Raw genomic sequence first — 24,708 nt, forward strand, 5'->3', positions numbered from 1 at the left:
ATCAAGATCTTGAAGATATGAGATAATGCATGATTAATTCAAATCAATGTGAATCAATAGGCATTATGTTTGATAGAATAATCTGAACACTAAAGGGTTAAGCAATACACATACAAGCACTGTCTGAAACAAAAATACCAAAATTAAAAGTTTGCTTTGATATGTGAAAAACTCAGTCTACAGCTGCCCTTGCTTCATACGTCTTCTTTATCCTGGATACTTCATTCTTCTGGTCATCAGATGCTTTGGACTCTCACCTGCTGTATTCTTGACAAGAAAAGATTAATTTTTTTATCACTCTCATCTTTCTCAGAAACTGGGGGGGTGTAACACCAATTTTAATGGAATTTCAAGGACTTTTAAGATGTTGTATAGTTACCTTTCAGAATATCATTCTGTAGAGGTCATTTGCTCTCAAGTTCAATAATACTAAACACAGAACTGCTTTGTTGCAAAAGGATGTTCTTGACCATTTGGTTTAGGAAAAGCTTCAGAACATCATCATCATCATCATCATCATAATGTTTACTTTTCCATGCTTGCATGGCTCAGACAGAATTCGTTGAGGTAAATTTTCTATGGTTGGTTGCTCTTCCTGTAGCGGAACCACACCTGTTTCCAGCCAAAGTGATATATCCTATGGTCAGATATATCTTTTTTGTAAAAGATTAGAAATAAAAAAAAAAATCACCACTATGATGATATGCTTGCTTATGACCATCGCATAATGTTGAAACAAGGCTACACACACACACACACACACTCATACTCACAAACATGCACACACACACACATTTTTATATACACATACAAAGGACATTTTCAGTTTGCATCTACCAAATCCACTCACAAGACTTTGGTTGGCCTGGGGCTATAGTAGAAGACTCTTACCTTAGGTGCCATGCAGTGGAATTGAACCTACATAGTTGCAAAGCAAGCTTCTCAACTACACAACCATGCCTGCACCTGAAACACCTATAACTGGCATTCTGTCAGTTACAATAACAAGGGATCCAGTTGATCCGATCAGCAGGAGGGTCTGCTCGTGAAATTATCACGCAGGAGTGGCTGTGTGGTAAGTAGCTTGCTAACCAACCACATGGTTCCGGGTTCAGTCCCACTGCGTTGCATCTTGGGCAAGTGTCTTCTGTTATGGCCCCGGGCCAACCAATGCCTTGGGAGTGGATTTCGTAGAGGGAAACTGAAAGAAGCCTATCATATATATGTATGTGTTTGTGTGTCTGTTTGTCCTCCTAGCATTGCTTGACAACCAATGCTGGTGTGTTTACGTCCCCGTCACTTAGTGGTTTGGCAAAACAGACCGATAGAATAAGTACTGGGCTTACAAAGAATAAGTCCCGGGGTCGATTTTGCTCGACTGAAGGCGGTGCTCCAGCATGACCGCAGTCAAATGACTGAAACAAGTAAAAGAGTAAAGAGTAAGTGGCAAGTGCTGGGAAAGTCAGCATGTGACAAGGCTGGCCTTTTTGAAATACAGGTACTACTCATTTTTGCCAGCCGAGTGGATAGGAGCAATGTGAAATAAGGTGTCATGCTCAAGGACGCAATGCATCACCAGGAATTGAACTCACGACCTTATGATTGTAAGACAAATGCCCTAACCACTAAGCCACATGCCTTTCATGCACCTGAAATATGAAGCACTAAATTGGAAACATGTTCTTTATCATAGAGATTGATATACCTGTTCTTCAATGCTGATACAGGATTTGAATGAGTCTATAGAAATAGCTGTCTTAAAATATTTGCTCGTCTCTTTGGTTACTCTCTGTCAGACTTTGATGTGACAGCAGACACAGAAATTGATCAGAATTTAATAAGCAGCTGACAGCCTTAAACTTCTGTAATCAAATTTTGCATAACTTGAAAACAGAGATTATAAATGCTGCCAGATTATGAAATGTCTTGAAAAAAAAAAAAAAGAAAAAAATGAGTTATGAAACTAAAAAAAAAATATTGAATGGTGCTAAGACAAGACATTAACTTTACTCACTTTGACCACTCCTGCTCTAGTCAGTATTTGCACTCGCCCCCCCCCCTCTCTCTCTCTCTCTCACACACACTGGTCGGGTAACCATGTACTTCCTCTATTGCAAGACACCTGTTTCTGTCTCTGTCACACTCTTATCTTTCATCATCTGACATAAGATCACTTCCTCCCGCCCCTCTCAAAGGATCTTTGTAAACTAGTTGGCATTTGGAAGGGCATCCAGCTGTAAAAACCATGCCAAAACTGATTTTGCCACGTAAAAAGCACTAGGTCCACCCTGCAGAGTGGTTGGGTGTTAGGAAGGGCATGCAGCTGTAAAAACCATACCAAAACAGACGTAGATGTATGGTGCAATCTTCTGCCTAGTCAACTCCTGTCAAACCATCCTACCCATGCCAGTGTGGAAGGCAGCCGTTAACTGATGATGATGATGCCCCCATTGTAGAATTACAGATTTTTCAGCAATATCATATATCTATGGCTCAGTGGTTAGAGCATTGGGCTTACAATCCTGTGGTTGTGAGTTCAATTCCCAGACTGAGCTGTGTGTTGTGTTCTTCAGCAAGACACTTTATTTCACGTTGCTCCAGTTCACTCAGCTGTAGAAATGAGTTGTGACATCACTGGTGCCAAGCTGTATCAGCTTTTGCCTTTCTCTTGGATAACATCAGTGGTATGGTGTGGGGAGACTGGTATTCATGAGTGATTGATGGTCTTCCACGATACAACCATACTCAGACTTCAATGTCTGCTTTAGCATGGTTTCTGTGGCTGGATGGATGCCCTTCCTAATGCCAATCACTTTACAGAATGTACTGGGTGCTTTTTATGCGACACTGGTACTAGTTGGGGGTCACCAAGTAACTCGCTAAACAAGACCTCTCGACTGACTAAAGAGTAGTATTGAGGGAGGTGGTGAGAGGTTAAATTATGATAGAGGGAGCTGGAAGAAACGTTAGCACGCCGGGCGAAATTCTTAGCAGTATTTCGTCTGTCGTTACGTTCCGAGTTCAAATTCCGCCGAGGTCAACTTTACCTTTCATCCTTTTGGGGTTGATAAATTAAGTACCAGTTACGTACTGGGGTCGATGTAATCGACTTAATCCCTTTGTCTGTCCTTGTTTGTCCCCTCTATGTTCAGCCCGTTGTGGGTAGTAAAGAAATATATGTTTGAGGGACAGGAACAAGTGTCCTGCTGTAGGGGAGATACATAGTTACCCCATATCGAAAATAAGGGGATAGCAGTGAAGATGTATCAGAATGTACCCAATAAGTTGCAGGAAGGTGAATATAAGAGAAGTGATATGGATGAGTAAGGGAATTTGCAAGAATGTGAGAGGAGAGTGATGGATGGATAAGAATAAGGACAGAAAGAATTGCAGTGAGTGCTAATCATGAGCTATGTGTATGTACACACACACACACACACACATTTATAATAATTATCATAATTTATAATGTCCTCTTTACCAAGCTTGTATTGATTGGGTAGAGTTTATTGAGGCAGATTTTCTATGGCTGGATGCCCTTCCTGTCACCAACCTTTACTTTTTTCCAAGCAAAGTAAAACTCGTATTTCCCCATTGCTGGAAATTGTTTTCGATGAATATCAGAAACGAATAGACTTTTATTTACAGCAATCATGTGATGTCAAAACAAGGAGACACAAATGCACACCTGAACAGACACACACACACGCATGCACACATACAAATATCATCATCATCATTTAACGTCCGTTTTCCGTGCTAGCACGGTTTGGACGTTTCGACCGGGGTCTGGGAAGCCAGGAGGCTGCACCAGGCTCCAGTCTGATCTGGCAGTGTTTCTACAGCTGGATGCCCTTCCTAACACCAACCACTCCATGAGTGTAGTGGGTGCTTTTTACGTGCCAGGGGTGTCTGGCAGTGGCTACGATCAGTTGGTGCTTTTTACGTGCCACCGGCACAGAAGCCAGTCAAGGCAGCGCTGGCATCGGCCACGTTCGGATGGTGCTTTTTACGTGCCACCGGCACAGAAGCCAGTCAAGGTGGCATAAATATATGACGGGCTTCTTTCAGTTTTTACAAATCCACTCACAATGCTTCAGTCAGCCTGGGGGCTATAGTAGAAAACACCTTCCCATACTTTGGGACTGAACCCAAAACCATCTGGTTGGGAAGCAAACTTCTTAACCACACAACTATGCCTACATGTGAGTTTTCACTCAGCTATGTGTCCACTGCATATTATTGCAGAAACGGCTGCAAGCTAATGAAGTTCATAAAATAATTTATTCCTTTGTCATTTTCTTATTACTATCATTTTCTTATTACTTCTCTATACTCAGCTAACGCTTTGTGTACTGATGCTTATGTATATTGCGTTCTACACCAAGTTATTAGTATTGCTACACCTAAGCAAAATATATTAGTCCTTCGTATGCTTAAGATCGAATGAATGTGGTGATACCTAAGGTATGTTTGTTCCAAAACAACATTTATTTTAGTGCTTGTTGATTGGATGGTACTGCCCAGGTGTTGAAACCATAATGATATCCATGGGGCAGTAGCTGATGATGGATTGTTGGTAAGGCTGTTATTGTATGTTGGAATAGTTTTATAAGATATCCATTTTATATATATATATATATATATATATGTATGTGTGTATGTATATATATCTTCATCTTTTACTTGTTTCTGTCATTTGACTGTGATCATGTTAGGGCACCACCTTGAAGAATTTTTAGCTGAATGTCTTGACCCCAGGACTTATTTTTTTAAAGCTTAGTACTTATTCTATCAGTCTCTTTTTGCCAAACCGCTAGCTTACAAGGACGTAAACACACCAACACTGGTTGTCAAGCAGTGGGGAGGGAGACAAACACAGACACAAAGACACACACACTCACACATATATATACATACGATGTGCTTCTTTCAGTTTTCATCTACCAGATCCACTCACAAGGCCTTGTTCAGCCTGAGATTGTAGTAGAAGACACTTTCCCAAGATGCCATGCAGTAGGACTGAGCCCGGAACTATGTGGTTGGAAAGCAAGCTTCTTACCACACAACCATGCCTGCACCTGTGTGTGTGTGTGTGTGTGTGTGTGTATGCATTTCTTGGAGTTCTAAACTCCCTCTCAACCAGTGAAAAATAAGAATTTTGCTAATGAAATAACAAACAGAACACACTAATTTTTACTTATTTTGGGCCACCTCTATCCTGGTCACCATTTACAGTCATTGCACCAATTCATTGAAGATTATTTTTAACAGATATCGTATATCAATGAATTAATTCCATTGTCTAGTCTTAGCGCTATACCATAACACACTTCAAACACCAAGAATTTCACAACTTGTCACATTTTTATCATACATTTACTTATCTTTCTTTATTGCCATCAAGTGCAAAAACATTAATATTTCCGCATTTGTGAACTCTCTACATTGTACTCCAACCACAAACCTTCAAACACCACAGATTAGTTGGAGTAGAACAGTTTTTCACAGTATCACTGATATTACCTTTTGTATTCATATCTACTATTCTGTGATTTGGTTGATATATTTCCCTCTTGTGTTTAGCTGCCATTTTCTACACATTTATTTTATAAGATTAAAGTTGTAAGTCAGACGAAGAAAGGGGCAGTGCACGTGACCTTTGCAGATGCTCCCAGACGCACATACATGTTCTTCATCTCTCTAGCATCAAACTTAGAACAAATGAATCTCTCTCACTCTCTCTTGTCAGATTTTATGATAATGTAAATACACAAGTGCAAAAGACACCAAAAGTACCCCAACACAAAACTCTATGGCCATTACATCAAGAACAAGATATGCAAAAATCATCATTACTGTTGTATTGTACAGACAGGATGGTTATATTTTGAACGCAGTAGAGCGGTGAGAACAGCAGAAAGATCATGTAATGATATGCAGTACTCAATCAGGTATAATTATTAGCCTTGGGTAATAATACATGGTACCCAGTCAGGTATTATTAGCCTTGGGCAACAATACCCAATCTTTCTGCTGTTATCATGGCTATACTGCTTTCAAAATATTACCTTCTTGTCTTTAGGATACAAGAGACATTTGACACTTCTAAAAACAAAGTAAAAAGTTTGTTTACATATTTTGTTGTTGTATCATTACTATTATTTGATTGTTATTATTTAAAAGCAGCGAGCTAGCAGAATCGTTAACACACCAGGCAAAATGCTTAGAGGTCTTTTGCCCATCGGTATATTCTGAGTTCAAATTCCGCCGAGGTCAACTTTGCCTTTCATCCTTTCAGGGTCGATAAATTAAGTACCAGTAAAACACTGGGGTTGATGTAATTGACTTGCCCCTTCCCCCCCCCCAAATTTCAGGCCTTGTACCTATAGTAGAAAGGATTATTTAGAATTATTAAAGGCTGTAGAGGTGGCCGGTGACACGTAAAAGCACCGTCCGTTCGTGGCCGTTTGCCAGCTCTGTCTGGCAACCATGTCAGTGGCATGTAAAAGCACCATCCGTTCGCGTCCGTTGCCAGCCTCGGCTGACCCCGTTCCGGTGACACGTAAAAGCACGTACGTTCGTGGCGTTGCCGCTCTGTCTGGCCCCGGGTCGGTGGCACGTAAAAGCACCTCCATTCGTGTTCGTTGTCAGCCTCGGCTGGCCCCCGTGCCGGGACACGTAAAAGCACCATCCGTTCGTGGCCGTTTGCAGTTCTGTCTGGCCCCATGTCTGTGGCACATAAAAGCACCATCGTTAGTGTCCGTGCCAGCATCACCTGGCCCCGTGCCGGTGACACGTAAAAGCACATCCGTTCGTGGCCGTTCGCCAGCTCTGTCTGGCACCTGTGCAGGTGGCACGTAAAAAACACCCACTACACTCGCGGAGTGGTCGGCGTTAGGAAGGGCATCCAGCCATAGAAACACTGCAGATCTGACTGGGCCTGACGAAGCCTTCCAGCTTCACAGACCCCAGTTGACCCGTCCAACCCATGCTAGCATGGAAAGCGGACGCTAAATGATGATGATGATGTATTATCATTTAGTATATTTAGTATTATTAAAGACAGCGAGCTAGCAGAATTGGTAACGTGCTGAGAAAAATGCTTAGCGGCATTTCGTCTGTTTTTATGTTCTGCATTCAAATTCCGCCAATGGTCAACTTTGTCTTTCATCCTTTTGGGGGGTTTCAGGGTCAATAAAAGAAGTACCAGTTGAGTGCTGGGGGGGTCAATGAAATCAACTTACCCCTCCCCTAAACCTGCTGGCCTTGTACTAAAATTTATAACCATTATTAAAGTCTGTGAGCCGGCAAAATCATAACCATGCCTGACCAAACACTTAGTGACATTTCTTCTGACTCTTTATGTTCTCAGTTCAAATTCCACTGTAGTTAACTTTGCCTTTCATCTTTTGGGGTTCAATAGAATGGAAGAGATATAGTTGATTGTAGTTTTGGGGAATTGTTCATTTATTTAAATTTACATTTATATGTTCATTTTTAAAATTCCTATTTATATTTCTCTAGTTACTATCTTTACTCTTTTACTTGTTTCAGTCATTTGACTGTGGCTATGCTGGAGCACTGCCTTTAGTTGAGCAAATCGACCCCAGGACTTATTCTTTGGAAGCCTAGTATTTATTCTATCGGTCTCTTTTGCCGAACTGCTACGTTACGGGGACGTAAACACACCACCATCGGTTGTCAAGCGATTTTGAGGAGACAAACACAGACACTCAAACATATACACACACATACATATATATGCATATACATATATATGACGGGCTTCTATCAGTTTCCGTCTACCAAATCCACTCACAAGGGTTTGGTTGGCCTGAGGCTATAGTAGAAGACACTTACCAAAGAGCCACGCAGTGGGAATGAACCCAGAACCATGTGGTTGGTAAGCAAGCTACTTACCACACAGCCACTCCTGCACCTAGTTGTTTATCTTTTACACGCTTTTTATGTGACCCCACATTGTTTGGCCTGTACCGTCCCCAATGGGGTTTTTTTGTGAAGCCTTAATGGTTAATAAAGAAAACATTATTATTTAGGTGGTGAGCTGGCAGGATCTTTAACACACCTGGCAAAATGTTTAGCAGCATTTTATCTATCTTTACATTCTGAGTTCAAATTCTGCCAAGGTCAACTGCTTTTCATCCTTTTGGGGTTGATAAACTAATTACCAGTGAAACACTGCAGTTGATGTAATTGACTGGTCCCCCCCACCCAAAAAAAATTTCCAGCCTTGTGCAAGCATAGAGTACTGAACATTAAAACAATGATGACAATGATAATGATTACAATTGCCTGAGCCCTACAGAGCTAGATAGATGCATACCATCTTCACATCAGGCATACTGGTACCTAGTACATTTATCATGCATCTTCCTCTGTGTCCCTTCTCTTCCCATCAGCCACTGCACTGCCCTTTTTCCTCAACAGCACTTAATCCTAAGAGAGGAAAGTACAGCCATCTAAACCCCAAGTGCATTGCATGTCCTTACTTTATCGCCTCCAGAAAGGGTGAAAGGCAGAGTTAAACTCTCTGAGATTTGAACTCCCAATGTAAATATATCTTTTTTTTTCTTCTTTTATTTGTTTCTGTCATTGGACCGTGGCCATTCTGGAGCACTGCCTTTAAGGGTTTTAGTCGAAAAAATTGACTCCAGTATTTGAACTCAGTACTTAAAGGACTTGAAGAATTGCCACTGAGTTTTTTGTCTTGTGCAGTAACATTTCTGCCAGTTCTTCTATACCAGACACTGGCTTTCATGGCTTCTGCTCTTAACTTATTGGAAGTATTATCATGTACGTGTTTTGTCATGTTATAAAAGATGGGCTACAGCAAATATTCTGCTCAGTACCACAGATTTGCTTGCCAGTTGTTTGACTTTAACCAGTTTAGCATGTCCTTTGATGGCTGATGATATGTACTTCTCTGATCCTGGGCAGAAGTAGTGGGGGAGCATCACAGACATGTGTTGAGAGGAATTCTTTGGGGTTTCATCAATTCCCCTTGGTAACACAGGGGTTTTGTTCAACATCCCTAAACAACCCTTATTCAGGGACCTTTTGAGCAAGATGGGCTACTCAATCTGGAGAAAATTCTAACTGGGCCCCACCTGCAAGGTCATGCGCTGTTTGATTTCAGATTACCATGTTGCGCACATATGGTTGTGATGCATGTGCCTGGTGTACCCTTATCAGATGGGTAGTCATGATGGATATACTGGGCTTCATATATTTTACCTTTGTATCACTTTGATGGCATACACTGCTCTCTCACTCAATAATAATAATAATAATCATCATCATCATCGTTTAACGTCCGCTTTCCATGCTAGCATGGGTTGGACGATTTAACTGAAGGCTGGCAAATCAGATGGCTGCACCAGGCTCCAGTCTTGATCTGGCAGAGTTTCTACAGCTGAATGCCCTTCCTAACTCCAACCACTCCAAGAGTGATTATTATAATCATTTCTATTATAGGTACAATGCCTGAAATTTTAGGGCTTGTCACTTACCTTGACTCCAGTTTTAGGTGCTTAATTTAGCAATCCCAGGAGAAAAAGACAAAGACAACCTCTGTGGAATTTGAACACAGAACATAAAGACAGATAAAATGCTGCTAAGCATTTTGCTTAGTCTGCTAATGATTCTGCTCGCTCAGTGCCAATAATAATAATAATAATAATAATAATAATAATAACAGCAACAACAACAGTTGTAGAAGTAGTTTCCAGTGATAATAGAAAGAAATGTCCTTGATCCTGGGAATCATGCAGACATCAACATGAGAAACAAATATTTGAGAATCAAAACCAAAGAAAAGAAAACACCCCTCAGAAAAAAAAACAGAGTCATGCAAACAGACTATGTTGACATTGAAATAATTATTTTTCCATTTTTTATCTTTTGTTTATGTTGAGCAGTGACAAACATACATACACAGAGGGACACAAGTCAACTTTTAGGTGGTTATACAAGTTGCAAGAAATAGCAACCAAAACACACCCAGCTGTCTTTAAAGAAAAGAGAAAGACACTGGATATTTTGATTGAGTAAAAAAAATATGACTAGATGATCACAGATGGAAAGCCTTTGGTTATTGGTTGGCTCGAACTACTGTTTAATAACATATACAGACATTCATGCACACACACACACATACAAATTCACATAAAGAAATAGATATACACACACACATAGTTATTCATGGATGCTGGTATGTAACTGGATTCACAAGGCATAAGAAATGTGAATCTACAACCTTCATGCCTTTCTGAGTGATTGAATTTGGTTGTTTCCATCTAAATGAAGAATCAATGCTGTTTCTGAAAATCTGTTCTTACAGTGCTGTACCAACACACAAATACATCATCATCATTTAACGTCCATTGTCCATGCTGGTATGGGTTGGACAATTTAACCAGAGCTAGTAAGCTGGGGAGTTGCACCAGGCTCCAGTCTGATTTGGTGTGGTTTCTACAGCTGGATGCCCTTCCTAACACAAATGACTTTACAGTGTGCTGGGTGCTTTTATGTAGTGCTGCACTGGCACTTTTACATAACACTATGAGTGCTTTTCACCACTAGGACTGGTTTTAACACTTCTGCTGCAGAGTACACAGCAAGGCACCAGTTCTCTGTCATCTCTGAAATGTTCAGTGTCCTGAGGTCGTTCTTCAGTACTTCATCCCATGTCTTCCTGGGTGTCCCATATATATATATATATATATATATATATATATATATATAGTGTATAATTCAAGGTAGAGGTTGGGGTCCACCAGGGTTCAGTCCTCAGCCCCCTCCTATTTATCATAGTCCTCCAGGCAATTACGGAGGAATTCAAAACAAGATGCCCCTGGGAGCTCCTCTATGCTGACGACCTTGCTCTAATTGCTGAGTCACTATCAGAACTGGAGAAGTTTCTGGTGTGGAAGGAGGGTTTAGAATCGAGGTGCCTTAGAGTCAACCTAGCTAAAACCAAAGTCCTAATAAGTAGGAAGGTAGACAAACTACAAATGCCTTCAGGTAGATGGCCCTGCTCGATCTGTAGAAAAGGCGTAGGTAGAAACTCTATAAGATGTACCCAGTGTAAGCTATGGACACATAAGAGGTGCAGCAATGTCAAAGGAAGGCTAACTGGGAAGATAGTTTTTGTATGTGGCAGATGCTCAGGAGCAATAAACACTGAAAATCTGCAGAAAACAACTTCCGTCACTTTCCAGGGGAAAAAACTAGAAGTAGTTGATAGCTTCCGTTATCTAGGTGATCAAGACAGTAGCAGTGGTGGGTGTCCTGAAAGTGTAACTGCTAGAGTAAGAATAGCCTAGGCAAAGTTCAGGGAGCTCTTACCTCTGCTGGTGACTAAAGGCCTCTCGCTCAGAGTAAAAGGCAGACTGTATGATGCATGTGTACGAACAGCCATGCTACATGGCAGTGAAACATGGGCCGTGACTGCTGAGGATATGCGTAAGCTCACGAGGAATGAAGCCAGTATGCTCCGATGGATGTGTAATGTCAGTGTACATAATCGACAGAGTGTAAGTACCTTGAGAGAAATGTTGAACCTAAGAAGCATCAGCTGTGGTGTGCAAGAGAGATGATTGCGCTGGTATGGTCATGTGGCGAGAATGGATGAAGATAGGTGTGTGAAAAAGGGCCAATCCCTAGCAGTTGAGGGAACCCATGGAAGAGGTAGACCCAGGAAAACCTGGGACGAGGTGGTGAAGCACGACCTTCAAACTTTAGGCCTCACCGAGGCAATGACTAGCGACCGAGACCTTTGGAAATATGCTGTGCATGAGAAGACCCGGCAGGACAAGTGAGTCCAGCCCACTTATGCATGCCTTTCCTCCCTTGGACACACGAAGACCTATTGAGGCAAGCGAAGTCGAAATCGAACCTCATCCAACGACAGGCACCCATGCCAATCTCCCTTCATTGGATACTAAACTCTGCTTGCGAAGACCTGTTGGCGCAAGTGAAATCAGAATCGAAATTGAACCAATCCTATGACTAGCACCCGGCAGTTGCCAGGACCGCTGGACTGACTCCTGTGCAGGTGGCAAGTGAAGAACACCATTTCGACCCAGTGCTTGAGGAGATCCATTGAGTCAAATACACCAACATCAAAATCAATGGAAATTGCAGTTGTGATCCCTGTGCCGGTGGCACGCAAAAAGCACCATCTGAACGTGGCCGATGCCAGTGCCGCCTAGACTGGCTTCCGTGCCGGTGGCACGTAAAAAGCTCCATCCAAATCGTGGCCAATGCCAGCGCCGCCTTGACTGGCTTCCGTGCCGGTGGCACGTAAAATGCACCAATCCGATCATGGCCGTTGCCAGCCTCGCAAAAAGCACCCACTACACTCACGGAGTGGTTGGCGTTAGGAAGGGCATCCAGCTGTAGAAACACTGCCAGATCAGACTGGAGCCTGGTGCAGCCTTCTGGCTTCCCAGATCTCCGGTCGAACCGTCCAATCCATGCTAGCATGGAAAACGAACGTTAAACGATGATGATGATGATATATATATATATATATAATTGAGTTTATAAGAGATAATGGTGTCATTGAGACCCAAACGTGTCAGGTAATGTTGAATAAGTGCTATATACAGACCATAGAAACAGCTGTAAGACCTTCTATCCATCTATAAATGCTCTAATATCTATACAGCCTTGGTTTTATATCTTATTATGCAAAAAATTCTTGTATATATATATATATATATATATATATATATACATAAAAACAATATTGAACACAAATACACAAGGTGTGTGTTTTGTCAGTTTGTGGGTAGGCTGAAACTGTAAGCATAAGAGAATATATTCTCACCAATTCACCTGGTGTTAAAACACCTGGAAGTCATTGACAAGATAACGTGCATCAGGTCCTGTTACAGGAGCAACAGCCATTACTGTTTTGTCATCTTTGTGACTTGTCAGCAGTATGTGGTATTGACAAGTCACAAAGATAACAGAACATAAGTGTCTATTGCTCTTGTAATAGGACCTGGTACAAGTTATCTTACTTGTCTATTACTTCCTGGTGTTTTAGCACTAGGTGAATTCATGAGAATACATGCTTTTAGACCTACAATCACAGCCTGCCCACTAACTGACAAAGCACATACCTTGTGTGTGTGTGTATCTAGGCTCAACAAAAGAGCTTTTACCTGATTGTTCTACCTGCTAGAAATAACAGAGAAGACTCCCTTGAATAACCCCACTCTTTTAAAAATGCAAGAAACTTTGGACAGTTCTGTCTAGAAAACTTTTTGTTGGTCTTTGGGATCACAGCTAACCTGACTGGAGCTAAACATCAGTAACCACAATATATGTCACTGATATACAAATATACACATATGACAGATTTCTAAAAAAATAATTTCTAGATACACACATAATTGTATACACATATACAGTTGTGGGGAGTAGCTGATAAAGGAACTGCTTAATTGTCACCCGACTTTTTTAGAAATAGCTGCCAAATCACACCCTTTCATCATCATTATCATTTTAACATCCACTTTTCCATGCTTGCATGGGTCAGATGGAATTTGTTGAGGCACATTTTCTACAGCTAGATGCTCTTTCTGTTTCCAAGTAAGATAATATTTATCTATGGCCAGTCAGACATGTTTTGCACAGAAAACTAGAAATGAACAACACCGCTTGTATGACAGCGATGTTTGCAGGCTTTATGTCACAGCAATTGGCACATGCAAAACACACATGCATACATACACACTTTCGGTTTCAGCCTTTGCCTAAGATATCATACTGGGGGCCTGAACCTGAGACCACATGATTAGAAGCTAGCCTCTTAACCACACAACCATACCTTGTGCTTACTGTTTTTAACAACTCAAAAGAAAAAAAAACAATGGAAGATGACAATGGAAAATATAGTCCTGGATATTCAGTGGTGCATGGCTTAGTGGTTAAGGTGTTGGACTCCCGATCGTAAGATTGTGGTTTCAATCCCTGGACTAGCTGATCCATTGTGTTCGTGAGTAAAACACTTCACTTCATGTTGTTCCAGTTCATTCAGCTGTGGAAATGGGTACCACTAGTGGATGTGCATGACTTAGTGGTTAGGGTGTTGGATTCATGACTGTAAGATTGTGGTTCTGATTTCTGGACCGGGTGATCCATTGAGTTCTTGAGCAAAACACTTCATTTCACGTTGCTCCTGTCCACTCAGCTGTAGAAATGAGTTTAGCCTGGAGAGAGATGGGCTCTGCCACGCTTTCTCATCCTAGATATACCACATGGCTGCAGTGCCTCAATGACCCCCACAAGGGGTTAAAAGTCTTGTCATTATCATCATCATATTTAGAAAGATGGTCAGGGCTGGAACATCTTTGAACATAAATATTCCCAATTGAGGTAGCCAGGGAAAAGAATGACCATATTTATATACATTTACACATACAACAGTTACAAATGTGAACTCATAGACAGAACTTTCGTATGTGTATATATATGTATAAAGGGACAGGTATGGCAAGTAGTCAAGAAGTTCATTATGCAGTCAATAGGTTCTGGGTTCAATCTCACCCTGTAGTATCTTAGACAAGTGTCTTTTTTTTCTGTAACCTTGGATTAACTCAAGCTTGTGAGTGATATGGAGTAGATAAAAAGTGGGTAGTTATCTGTTAAATGGATTGTACCTTCATTTTAAAGGAAGGACATCTAGCTGTAAAACCCACCTCAGCGAATGCAGTTCGGAGGTTTATTTTGCAACCATGCAGATTCCAGTGTTGGTCATACTGTGTGGTATTTTGGACAAGTGTCATTCTGTATGTAGTCATGGGATGACCAATATCTTGTGACTGAAATTTGGTAGAAGGTAAATCATGCAGAAGCTTTTATTGTATTTATACACCTCTATGTTTGCTTACATTACAGCTGTGTTCCTTTGTGGCATCTTTGTAAGGTGTAGATCGATAAAATAAGTACAGGGTGGTGCTGAAGCATGGTTGCAGCCTTATCGCTGAAACCAATAAAAGAATATACAAATGCCAAGTCGCATATAGAGACACACAGACAACAATGTTAACATAACTTTTATCAAAAAATAACATGAAAGAAATTTGAAAAAAAAGTGAAACAATTTTAATGAATTTTTTTTTTATAATATTTTGAGAGGAAAAAAAAAACAAAAAAAAAAACAATGAAAGAAGACGAGAGAGGAAAAAATAGCGAACTCCTGGTGTGTTGGAATGAGAAGGGGATGGGGAGATATTTATATATCAATGATAATAAAGATTACAAGAATATCCTTGCATAATAATAATTATAATAATAATAATTATAATAATTATAATTATATTAATAGTAATTATCATAATAATAATTGTAATACACACACTTCTTGTATGCAAATTAACATACATTGAATTGTCATAATATACATATATACATACATAGATAGATATATATATGCATGTAAATATACATACATCCATACACATATGTATATTCATTTATATATATATACATATATACACACACATACATATATATATATATACATGTATGTACACTCGTACACAATCATACACAGACGTATATGGTGACATATACACACACATGCACACACTCACACACATATACACATACACCATCACACGTCAATATAGATATCTGTATTTATAATATTTTATTTTATTTTTTTAAATTTTTATTTTATTTCTAGAGCTGAGTTACCACGGTAGTTGTGATTGTGGTTACTTGCCCTTCGCAGTGAGTTCATGTGAGACACTGCCCTTGTTTGCAAGTTCATGTGCCATCTCATAGTATTTGGTAAACTTAGCCGTATGATCCAGAGGTAGATAGACAAATGGACTCATGCTGAACGGATCACGAATGCTAAATTTTTTCACAGATGACAAATGACACCGGCTCAGGTGGTAGCGACAGGAGCCTTTTGACGCACACTGCCGACTACAGGCTGGACATTTATAATCACCACTGTCAGAATCGCTGGCCGGAGAAGTTAGGTCCCCATGGCCAGCATCAGTAGAATTGTCCAAGACAGACGATTCTTCCCGGTCAGAAACTTTTTCCTTATCTTCATCTTTTTGACATTTTGTCGATAAATTCAATGGAATAGCAATCTCTGGCGATGAAGAGGGAATAACTGTCTGGCACTTGGAGGGATGACTATCGTTTGAGGGTAATTTCATGCTATCTGTGTTTGTTATCAGTTTTTGTAAGCTATCTAAGGGATGTTCACATGTCATAGGCTGACCATAGACAAAACTGCTTAAAGAATCGAGAGCAGAGGAATGTGAAGAGCTAGGCTCTGTAGTTGGCGGCAGCTGAAGGTATTTTTCTTCAAGGGCTTCTTTACACGGTTTCTTCTCAGCACTTGCAGTGGGGCTCTTGGAATTCTCTTCTTTATTGATATCACTGGAACTGGACAGAATCTTCTCTTCGGATTTTACACTTGGTGTGTTCACTTGCTTTGTAATCTGTTCGCACATATCTGATAAAGACTGTAGTTCTTTGCCGGCTGTTTTAAAGGACTCGTTACTTTCTTGCTCCGAACCACCTTCATCGTTTGTTTCCTGGCACAAAGCAGGCTGGCTCGAAGGCACAGTCGGAAAGTAAGAACTACTTCGCAGACTAGGTTTCTGTTGGCTTGGAATCTGGATGTATCTCGACGAAGGGCTTTCAGGTGTCGTTACTCGTTTAATTTCTTGGGTGACTGCTGTTGTCGAGCTGCTTGAAGAACTGGTGTTGTTGGACACTTCTTTATGACTACTACTCTTATCAAATTTAGTTTTGAAACTCTTTTGTATAAATGATTCCATTGCCCGAAGTGCTGAAAGTCCACCTGTATCGCTGCAACCAGGATCGATTATGTCTAAGTGTACCTTATCTGTTTCTTTACGGATATTTGTTGTGTTGTTGTTGCTGCTGTTACCATTGCTGTCCTCTTCAGAAACTCGAGGAAGTATCACTTTCAGATTATTTACTTTCTCTTCTGGTGTTGAGCTATCCATAATCTCAGTTTTTGGTTCCAATTTTGATGGACTACACACTGGTACTTCCTTCAAACTATCACACCTTTCATCCACTTCTTTCGGCTCGGTTTTTACTTTGGTGATATCATAATCTGTGCTGTCAGGAACTGTTGGCCGATTAGGGCTTGTTTTTCGGACTGGATTACTGATATTGGAACCTGTGTTTGCGTTTGGAGTTTCAACCTTTTTCTGTTGTCGGCGCTGATCATCGTCAGCGTTCAGTTTCATCTTTAGGGCATCGATGACACCTGATCGCTGCCGTACACATGTGCGGATATGTTCTACAAATACCTGCATCTCAATGCATTTTCCACAGTTCTCACAAGTAATATAGCCATCTTCATCTTTGGCAACTATATCAGTGAACTTTACATTTGGACTGTTTAAGCTTTCATGGCTGACACATTTGCGTTTAAACTCCAATAAAGTTGCAACAGTGGGGTTAGCACCTAGACCAAGCTTGTCCTCGCTGCTGAAGGGACGCTTCCGTCGTGCTCGTAACAGGATTTCTGGGGAATTATAAGAACGTAGAATTTGTTTCTTGTGATGTCCTGACATAATCATGTGGTTTGCTAAACCTTCCATATCATTGTAGGTCTCCTGGCAAACCTTACACTTAAAGATACACTCTTTTTCAAGATCTCGATCACAGTAAGAGGAGCATTTATGTGACCTGCGACCATGATCTGAACTGACAATTTTCGTATAGTGTTGAGTTTGCATCATATGCAAAGTCAACTCAGGAAGTGTCTTAAATGACTCGCCACACTGCATGCAACGCAGAATACGCCTGGTCTGTTCGGACTCCTGGTTTAGCCACATATCCTGACCTCGTACAAGTTTTGGGTACTCCATCAGACTAGCATCTTTGCTGCCAGGAGGTATGTGATGTGTCTCTTGAAGATGGATACTCAAGTCATACAGTGTGCTAAATACCTTCTGACAAGAGCACCTGTGTGTTGTGTATCGGCTGCTGCCGCTGCCACCTTCCGTGCAGCTGTCACTCGGTGTCTCCACCATTTGACTCATCAACGAATTGTTGCTGTTCACCTTCAGACTGGACCCTACATCTGTGTTGACATTGTTGCTATAGTCGGACAGATTGCTACTGATCAGGTGACTTGTGCTGAAGTGATTGACTGGAAGCTGACTGATAACTACTGGATCTTCGATGGATTTGTTCACTCGGATATTGGTACCATTTATGTGGAAATCACCGCCAAACCGTTGTTGGAGACTCTTCAAACTTGAAGACAAACCCCCACTGATGCCATTCGAGACTGGGAGGGGTGATGTGTGAGTTTTGGTTTTGGTTTTCTTTGACAAATCCAATGGTTCGTCGGAATTACTGCTAGAGCTGGCTGTCATGTGATGGTTTGTTGTTCGGGATGGAGTCGTATTTGATGTCATGGTGTTGCTGCTGCTGTTAGCGGTGTTGTTGATGATATGTGAATGAGCATTGTTGCTACGGTGATGGCTAGTGTGATGACTACCGGACGTGGTACTGTTGTTACTGCTATGGCTAACACTACTACCAAGTGACCGATATAGACCGTTGATGGGTTTGTACTGATCCCGGACACTGTGTCTCGATGTGGTCAGATTGTGTGAAGAATGGGAAATAGTCCGAGTGATAACTGACACCGGTATGGTTGCTGTAGCGGTGTGAGGTGGTAACGTTACTGATGACTGTCCAGACAACGAATTGTCTGTAATGACTGAACTACGACGTAGTGGAGATGGTGGTGTCATGTCTCTGAGCGGTGATCCTTTTGTAGGGGTGCACACAGGTGGTGGTGGTGGTGGCGGCGGTGGAGTCAGTATTTTCGATTCCACTTTCACCTGACCTTTGGCTTGAGGGCTTGGTTGTTCTGGCGGAGATCCAAAGTCGGATTCATTGTCTGGTTGGCTCGACTGTGAATTAGAGTCCTGTTCATCGTCCAGATCTTTGTCTCCGTCACCTTCAACTGAGTCATTTGATTTCTGTTTCATGCTGTTATCTTCATCTGAAGCTGAAATTAAAAAGAAAGAAAGAAAAAAAAAAGAAATCAGTCAGCATCTATAAACAAAAAAAAAATCAGTTTGACATTTATTAAAAAAATAGCAATATTAAATAATCCAATATTTAAATATTTACAAGTGTGGAGTCTTGAGATAACTGATACAACCAAGCATCAGATTGAATTAATTATACTGTTTAATTCTTGTTTCCATAGATCAAATACTACGGAAGCTGACCAACCTTTCATCCCTCTAAGGTCAATAAATTAAGCTCTATACACCGATGCCGCCAGTGTAGTAACACACTTTGTCCAGGGGCATCTATGAATTGAAGTAAAGCTTGAAATTACCACCATATGTTCAGTATGCAATATTTATTCCCCATCACCCTTTAGAATAACTAGCACTTATTTTCATTGAATCAGAAGTGATGTACAGTTAAGTTGGCTTTGTCTAGGTGTGAACTTAGTTAACATATTCAGATTATTGGGTTAGACCTAATTATCTAAGGTGATGGGGAGCTGGCAGGATTGTTAGCATGCCAAGCAAAATACTTTGCAGCATTTCATCTGTCTTTATGTTCCGAGTTCAAATTCCACTGAAGTTGACTTCACTTTTTATCCTCTCAGGGTTGATAAAATAAGTTCCAGTTGAACACTGGGGTCGATGTAGTCAACTTAAGTACTCCTGGATATGAGTACGGAAATGAAAAACTGCGCCCTTCTGCTAAGCCATGCTGAGCCAGTGTGGCAGAGTAGGCCCATCAAACCAGTAAAATCTCAAGCCTAAATTCACAGCCTCCACATCAGCCTGTTGATAATAGAGAGAATAGGCTGAGGTCTTTGTCCAGCAGTGGACTGAACATGGGCAATCTAATCCAATCCAATCTAAAGTGGAAAAGTGGAGCATTGGACATAATGCTATGTAGTATTTATTTCAGCTTGCTGTGCTCTGAGTTCAAATCTTGTCAATGTCAACTTTTGCCTTTCATCTTTAACCCTTTGGCGTTCGAATTAAAATGTCAAAAGTAATCTTTATTCATTTACATTTAAAAAAATTAATCTGGTATTATCTTGTAGCTTCAAGATTTGAAAGATGCAATTGTTTATTTTTAGAATGACATTGCAGGGTAGATGTGAGATACTGGTTCTGGCCAGTTTGAGCATAAAATGAGTAGAATATTTGAGCCGGATATAGCCGGTTTAAACACTAAAGGGTTAAGGGGTAATAAAAAAAATACCAATCCAAGGTAGCAAGATTTGTGGAAATATGAGAACATCAAACCAAACATCTTGTAGATTTTGTTCTGACTCTTCATGTCTTGAGTTTAGATCTCACCATGACCTACTGGGGTGGTAGATATAACCCTTTGCTTGGTTTTAACACCACCACAACCTGACACTTTGGAAGCCTTTGGTAGAATCTATTTTGTTGCAAGCATTTGGACTCAGTAACGTTTTTGAGGGTACCTCCCTCCCATCAGTCTTGGAGGTCTTGTAATGAGTCAAAAGCACTACCTTATTACCTGACTGAAAGATAAAACCCCAAGGAAACCGAAAAGCAAAATACCAAATAAGAAAAGATTTAAAAATTAACAGCTAATGATATGATATGCATATAAGCTTATGATATAATTATGATTACAAATTTTGGCTCAAGGCCAGCAATTTCACAGGAGTGGGTAAGTTGATTACATCAATTTCAATACTCAACTGATACTTTACCAACTCTAAAAGAATGAAAGATGAAGCTAACCTCAGCGGAATTTGAATTTAGAACATAGAGAAGGACAAAATGCCAAGAAGCATTTTGTCCAACATGCTAACAATTCTGCCAGCTAGTCTGCCTTGCAGATTATGATATAATAATAATAATAACAATTATATGATATAAGGCGGCAAGCTGGCAGAAACGTTAGCACGCCAGGCGAAATGCTTATGGGTATTTCATCTACCGCTACGTTCTGAGTTCAAATTCCACTGAGGTCGACTTTGCCTTTCATCCTTTTGGGGTCGATTAAATAAGTAGCAGTTACGCACTGGGGTCGATATAATTGACTTTATCCGTTTGTCTGTCCTTGTTTGTTCTCTCTGTGTTTCGCCCCTTGTGGGTAATAAAGAAATAGATATGATATATGATATAACAATAACAATTACGATATAATAAAAAGGAACCAATTTCAGACAGACAAGAGAACAACAGATCCACTGACTGGACTTGCTGCTAATGTTGCTAATTAGCAACGAAAAATTACATGGTTCAATTTCTGTCAATGGACCCTGTTATTCCATGTGTGTGTGTGAGACCCACTGTTTGACAACTGGTGTTCATTTGTAGATGTCCTGTAACACAGCAGTTCAGCAAAAGAGATCAATAGAATAAGTACCAGACAAAAAAGAAAAGTACGGGGGTTAATTTGTTTGACTAAATCCATCAAGACGGTGCTCCAGCAAGGCCACAATCCTCTGACTGAAACCAATTTAAATATGAAAGATCCTAGGCTTGAACTCTGCACTCTGAAACACTAACCAAATGTGTAAACTAATACACCATGTGGAAGCGTATTTTCTCCTATACATTTTAGAAATAGCGTGATGGCATTCCCCCTGGACGGGTGGTTCGTCCATGAAAGCTAGAGGTCCCGCAATTGTACGTAGACTCTCACCTTGCCTGAGGTGGACAGGTATTAATGTGTGGGCATGCGGTGATCCACTACCAGTGGCCCAATACTGTACCACACCAATTATAGCCACATCCAGGGATGGTTAGATGGATCCGGCAAGCCCACAGCCTCCAGTGCAAGGTGGCACTGTCCACTTGAATATACCGGGCGTTTAGGTGAGGTTATGATTCGTGCATCGAGGGGTTTGCAGCCGATCCCACAGACGGATGCATTCACCCCCTGGACGCATGGTTTCATCCACGAAAGTCGGGGCCCTGCTTGTTCCTTCGCTCGGTTGCTCTGTGTATATCTTTCTCTCACAAATTCAGATGAGTGCATTAGCCATTTAGATGTATGTAGTAGTGTCAATATGGTCAAGATCATAGCATAGATCATGGTACTGGAAATATAACAATATCAAGATCAAAGGAAACAAAAGCATTGAGTTAAAGACTAATCACTAAATAGGTGAATCCGATACAGAATTTTTTTTTTTCTGAAGAAGAAAAAACTGTCTTCTATGGATTTGTTTCTTCTCTAGCATGGCAATTAAACGTCATCATCACCTTTATAATTTAACATCCATTTTCCATGCTGGCATGGGTTAGATGGTTTGACAGAGCCGTCTAGGCTTCAGTTGTCTGTTTTGTCATGGTTTCTATGGCTGGATGCCCTTCTTAACACCAACCACTCTACAGAGTGTGCTGGGTGCTTCTAACACAGCTACTGACAAGTGCATTTTATGTGGCATCAGCTTAATCTAATGAGTACATGTAATTATGTGTTTATGGATGTATATGTATTTGTGTGTGTGTGTGTGTGGTGTGTGCATGAGAAAATGTATTTTTGGTTAATATTATTATTAATATTCAAATAATGAAGGCAGCAAGCTAGCAGAATTGACAGCATGTTTGATAAAATGCTTAGAGGTATTTCTTCTGACTTTATGTTGTTCAAATTCCGCTGAGGTCAACTTAATCTTTCATCCTTTCCAGGGTTTATAAAATAAGTACCAAGTGAGTACCGGGGTCAATATAATCAACTGGTCCACTCCTGCCAAAATTTCAGGCCTTGTACCTTATTGCAGAAAGGATTATTACTGTTCTGTCACTGAAGATTGAGTTTATAGTTTCACTTTCACCACATTTCAGATCATAAATTCCAAATAATCTTTGGATCTTCCTTTGACAACAGGTGGGCATTAAAACGCACACAAACACTTGTTTATTGTTGAAATCAGAAACATTATGTGAGATGTCATCTGTATCAAACAACTTATACACATATATATATCATGGACTCTCCTGTCGTTAGACGACAGATGATTTGTTTGTAGTGATCAAATGTTTGTGTACACATAAGCTTCAATCCCTCCATCAAATCGACACTTCCTGTACAGGTGCACCATGTGCCACATGTCAGATGACGAAATGAAGTGTTTTGCTTAAGAACACAACACCCAGTCTGGGAATCGAACCCACAATCTTGCAATCATGAGTGCAACACCCTAACCACTAAGCCATGTGCCTTCACCATATATATATATATATATATATAGTTAATCCAAACATGAACAAAGAGAAACACAACAACGCGAGGACATGGAACAAATATAGTGTTATTGGACACTCAGGAAAGGAAAGAAAGAAGGATGATTTAACGTTTCAAGCGGAGCTCTTCGTCAGAAACATAGAAAAAGGAAAGGTTCAAGGAAGGGAAGACGGAGAAAGAAAATTGCCAACGATACACACGTGGTCACATATATATAAATTCTGTAGTCAAATAGGGCTAACATACTTAACCCTTTAGCATTCAGATTACTTTGTCAAATGTAGTCTCATTCATTCATATTGTTTTGTATTTATCATAGATCTTGTAGCTTTAAGATTTTGATGATGTGATTATTTACTTTGAGAATGATATCATAGGTTAAGTGTCAGAAGCCAGATCTAACCAGTTTGAACATAAAACAGGTAGAATAGTTGGACTGGATATGGCTTGTTTAAATGCTAAAGAGTTAATGTAGTGATCCCTAAAAATATTTAATCAGTTAAAATTACATATGCAATGAAGAGAAAAAAACTATTAATGCTGTTACTGTTAAGAAAAGCAAGTTAACACCCTCCAGAATCCAAGTTGATTAAACATTGAATGGGGACATGTGGTGTGTGTATGTGAAATAAAAGAATATTTTAGTAATTCTTATCGTCTTTATTTATGTCTGCTTTTGAATGCTTACATGGGCTGGATGGTTCTTCCTTAACACACCCTCTAACCCTTTGTCTTCATGTCTTCCTGGGTCTTTCTCTTCCACGCTGATCCTTTTTATTGACCTTCTTTGCATTCCTTTACCTAGCTGTCACCCTTCATATGCATCACATGTCCATACCAGCACCACAAACATCTCGCTGACATGCTACGTCACATACCCTCTGATAGCCAGTCCTTTTTTTTTATCAGCTTATCTAAAATGTGTTGTTTATACATACAAGCATTGCGTATCGGCCACATTTACTGCTCATGTTTCACAGCCATCCAGTGTCACACTTCATACTCAAACATTACACTATTTTCCATTCACTGGGAAAGAAAATCCCTTTGATGTAAACAGAGGCAATAGATCCCTGAATGTTTCCCTCTCTGTTCTTATTGTGGTTGCTCTGCTCTTAGAGCACCTGTCTTCACTGCTAATTAGAAGTAATGGAAGATCAATAATTTTTAGGGACCCTTCTGAGTATATCATCCTTATCATTTAACATCCATTTTCCATGCTGGTATTGGTTGAAGGGTTTGACTGAAAACTGATAAGCTGTGGTGTTGCACCAGGTTCCAAAATTATTTGGCATGGTTCCTTCAATTGGTTGCTCTTCCTAACACCAACCACTCCAATAGTGTTTTTTACATGCTACTGGCATGGGTACCAGTTACAAAACACCAGCATCAGTAATGACTACGATCTCGCTTGGCTTGACAGGTCTTCTCAAGCGC

The 24,708-nt window shown here is 40.4% G+C and overlaps 1 protein-coding gene across 3 annotated transcripts in view; it reads right to left on the reverse strand.

The window, feature by feature from the left end:
• Positions 1–15,704: 15,704 nt before the first annotated feature.
• Positions 15,705–24,708, reverse strand: part of LOC115213034 (teashirt homolog 1-like) — a 425,208-nt gene continuing 416,204 nt past the window's right edge. For all 3 annotated transcript variants that reach the window (XM_029781938.2, XM_036503883.1, XM_029781939.2), the window contains one exon: positions 15,705–19,069. In XM_029781938.2, coding sequence (XP_029637798.1) covers positions 15,756–19,069 — 3,314 coding nt within the window. In that variant the 3' untranslated portion in view covers positions 15,705–15,755. The remainder of the gene's footprint in view (positions 19,070–24,708) is intronic.

Source organism: Octopus sinensis, linkage group LG6 (assembly GCF_006345805.1).
Source record: "Octopus sinensis linkage group LG6, ASM634580v1, whole genome shotgun sequence".
Lineage (NCBI taxonomy): Eukaryota > Metazoa > Mollusca > Cephalopoda > Octopoda > Octopodidae > Octopus > Octopus sinensis.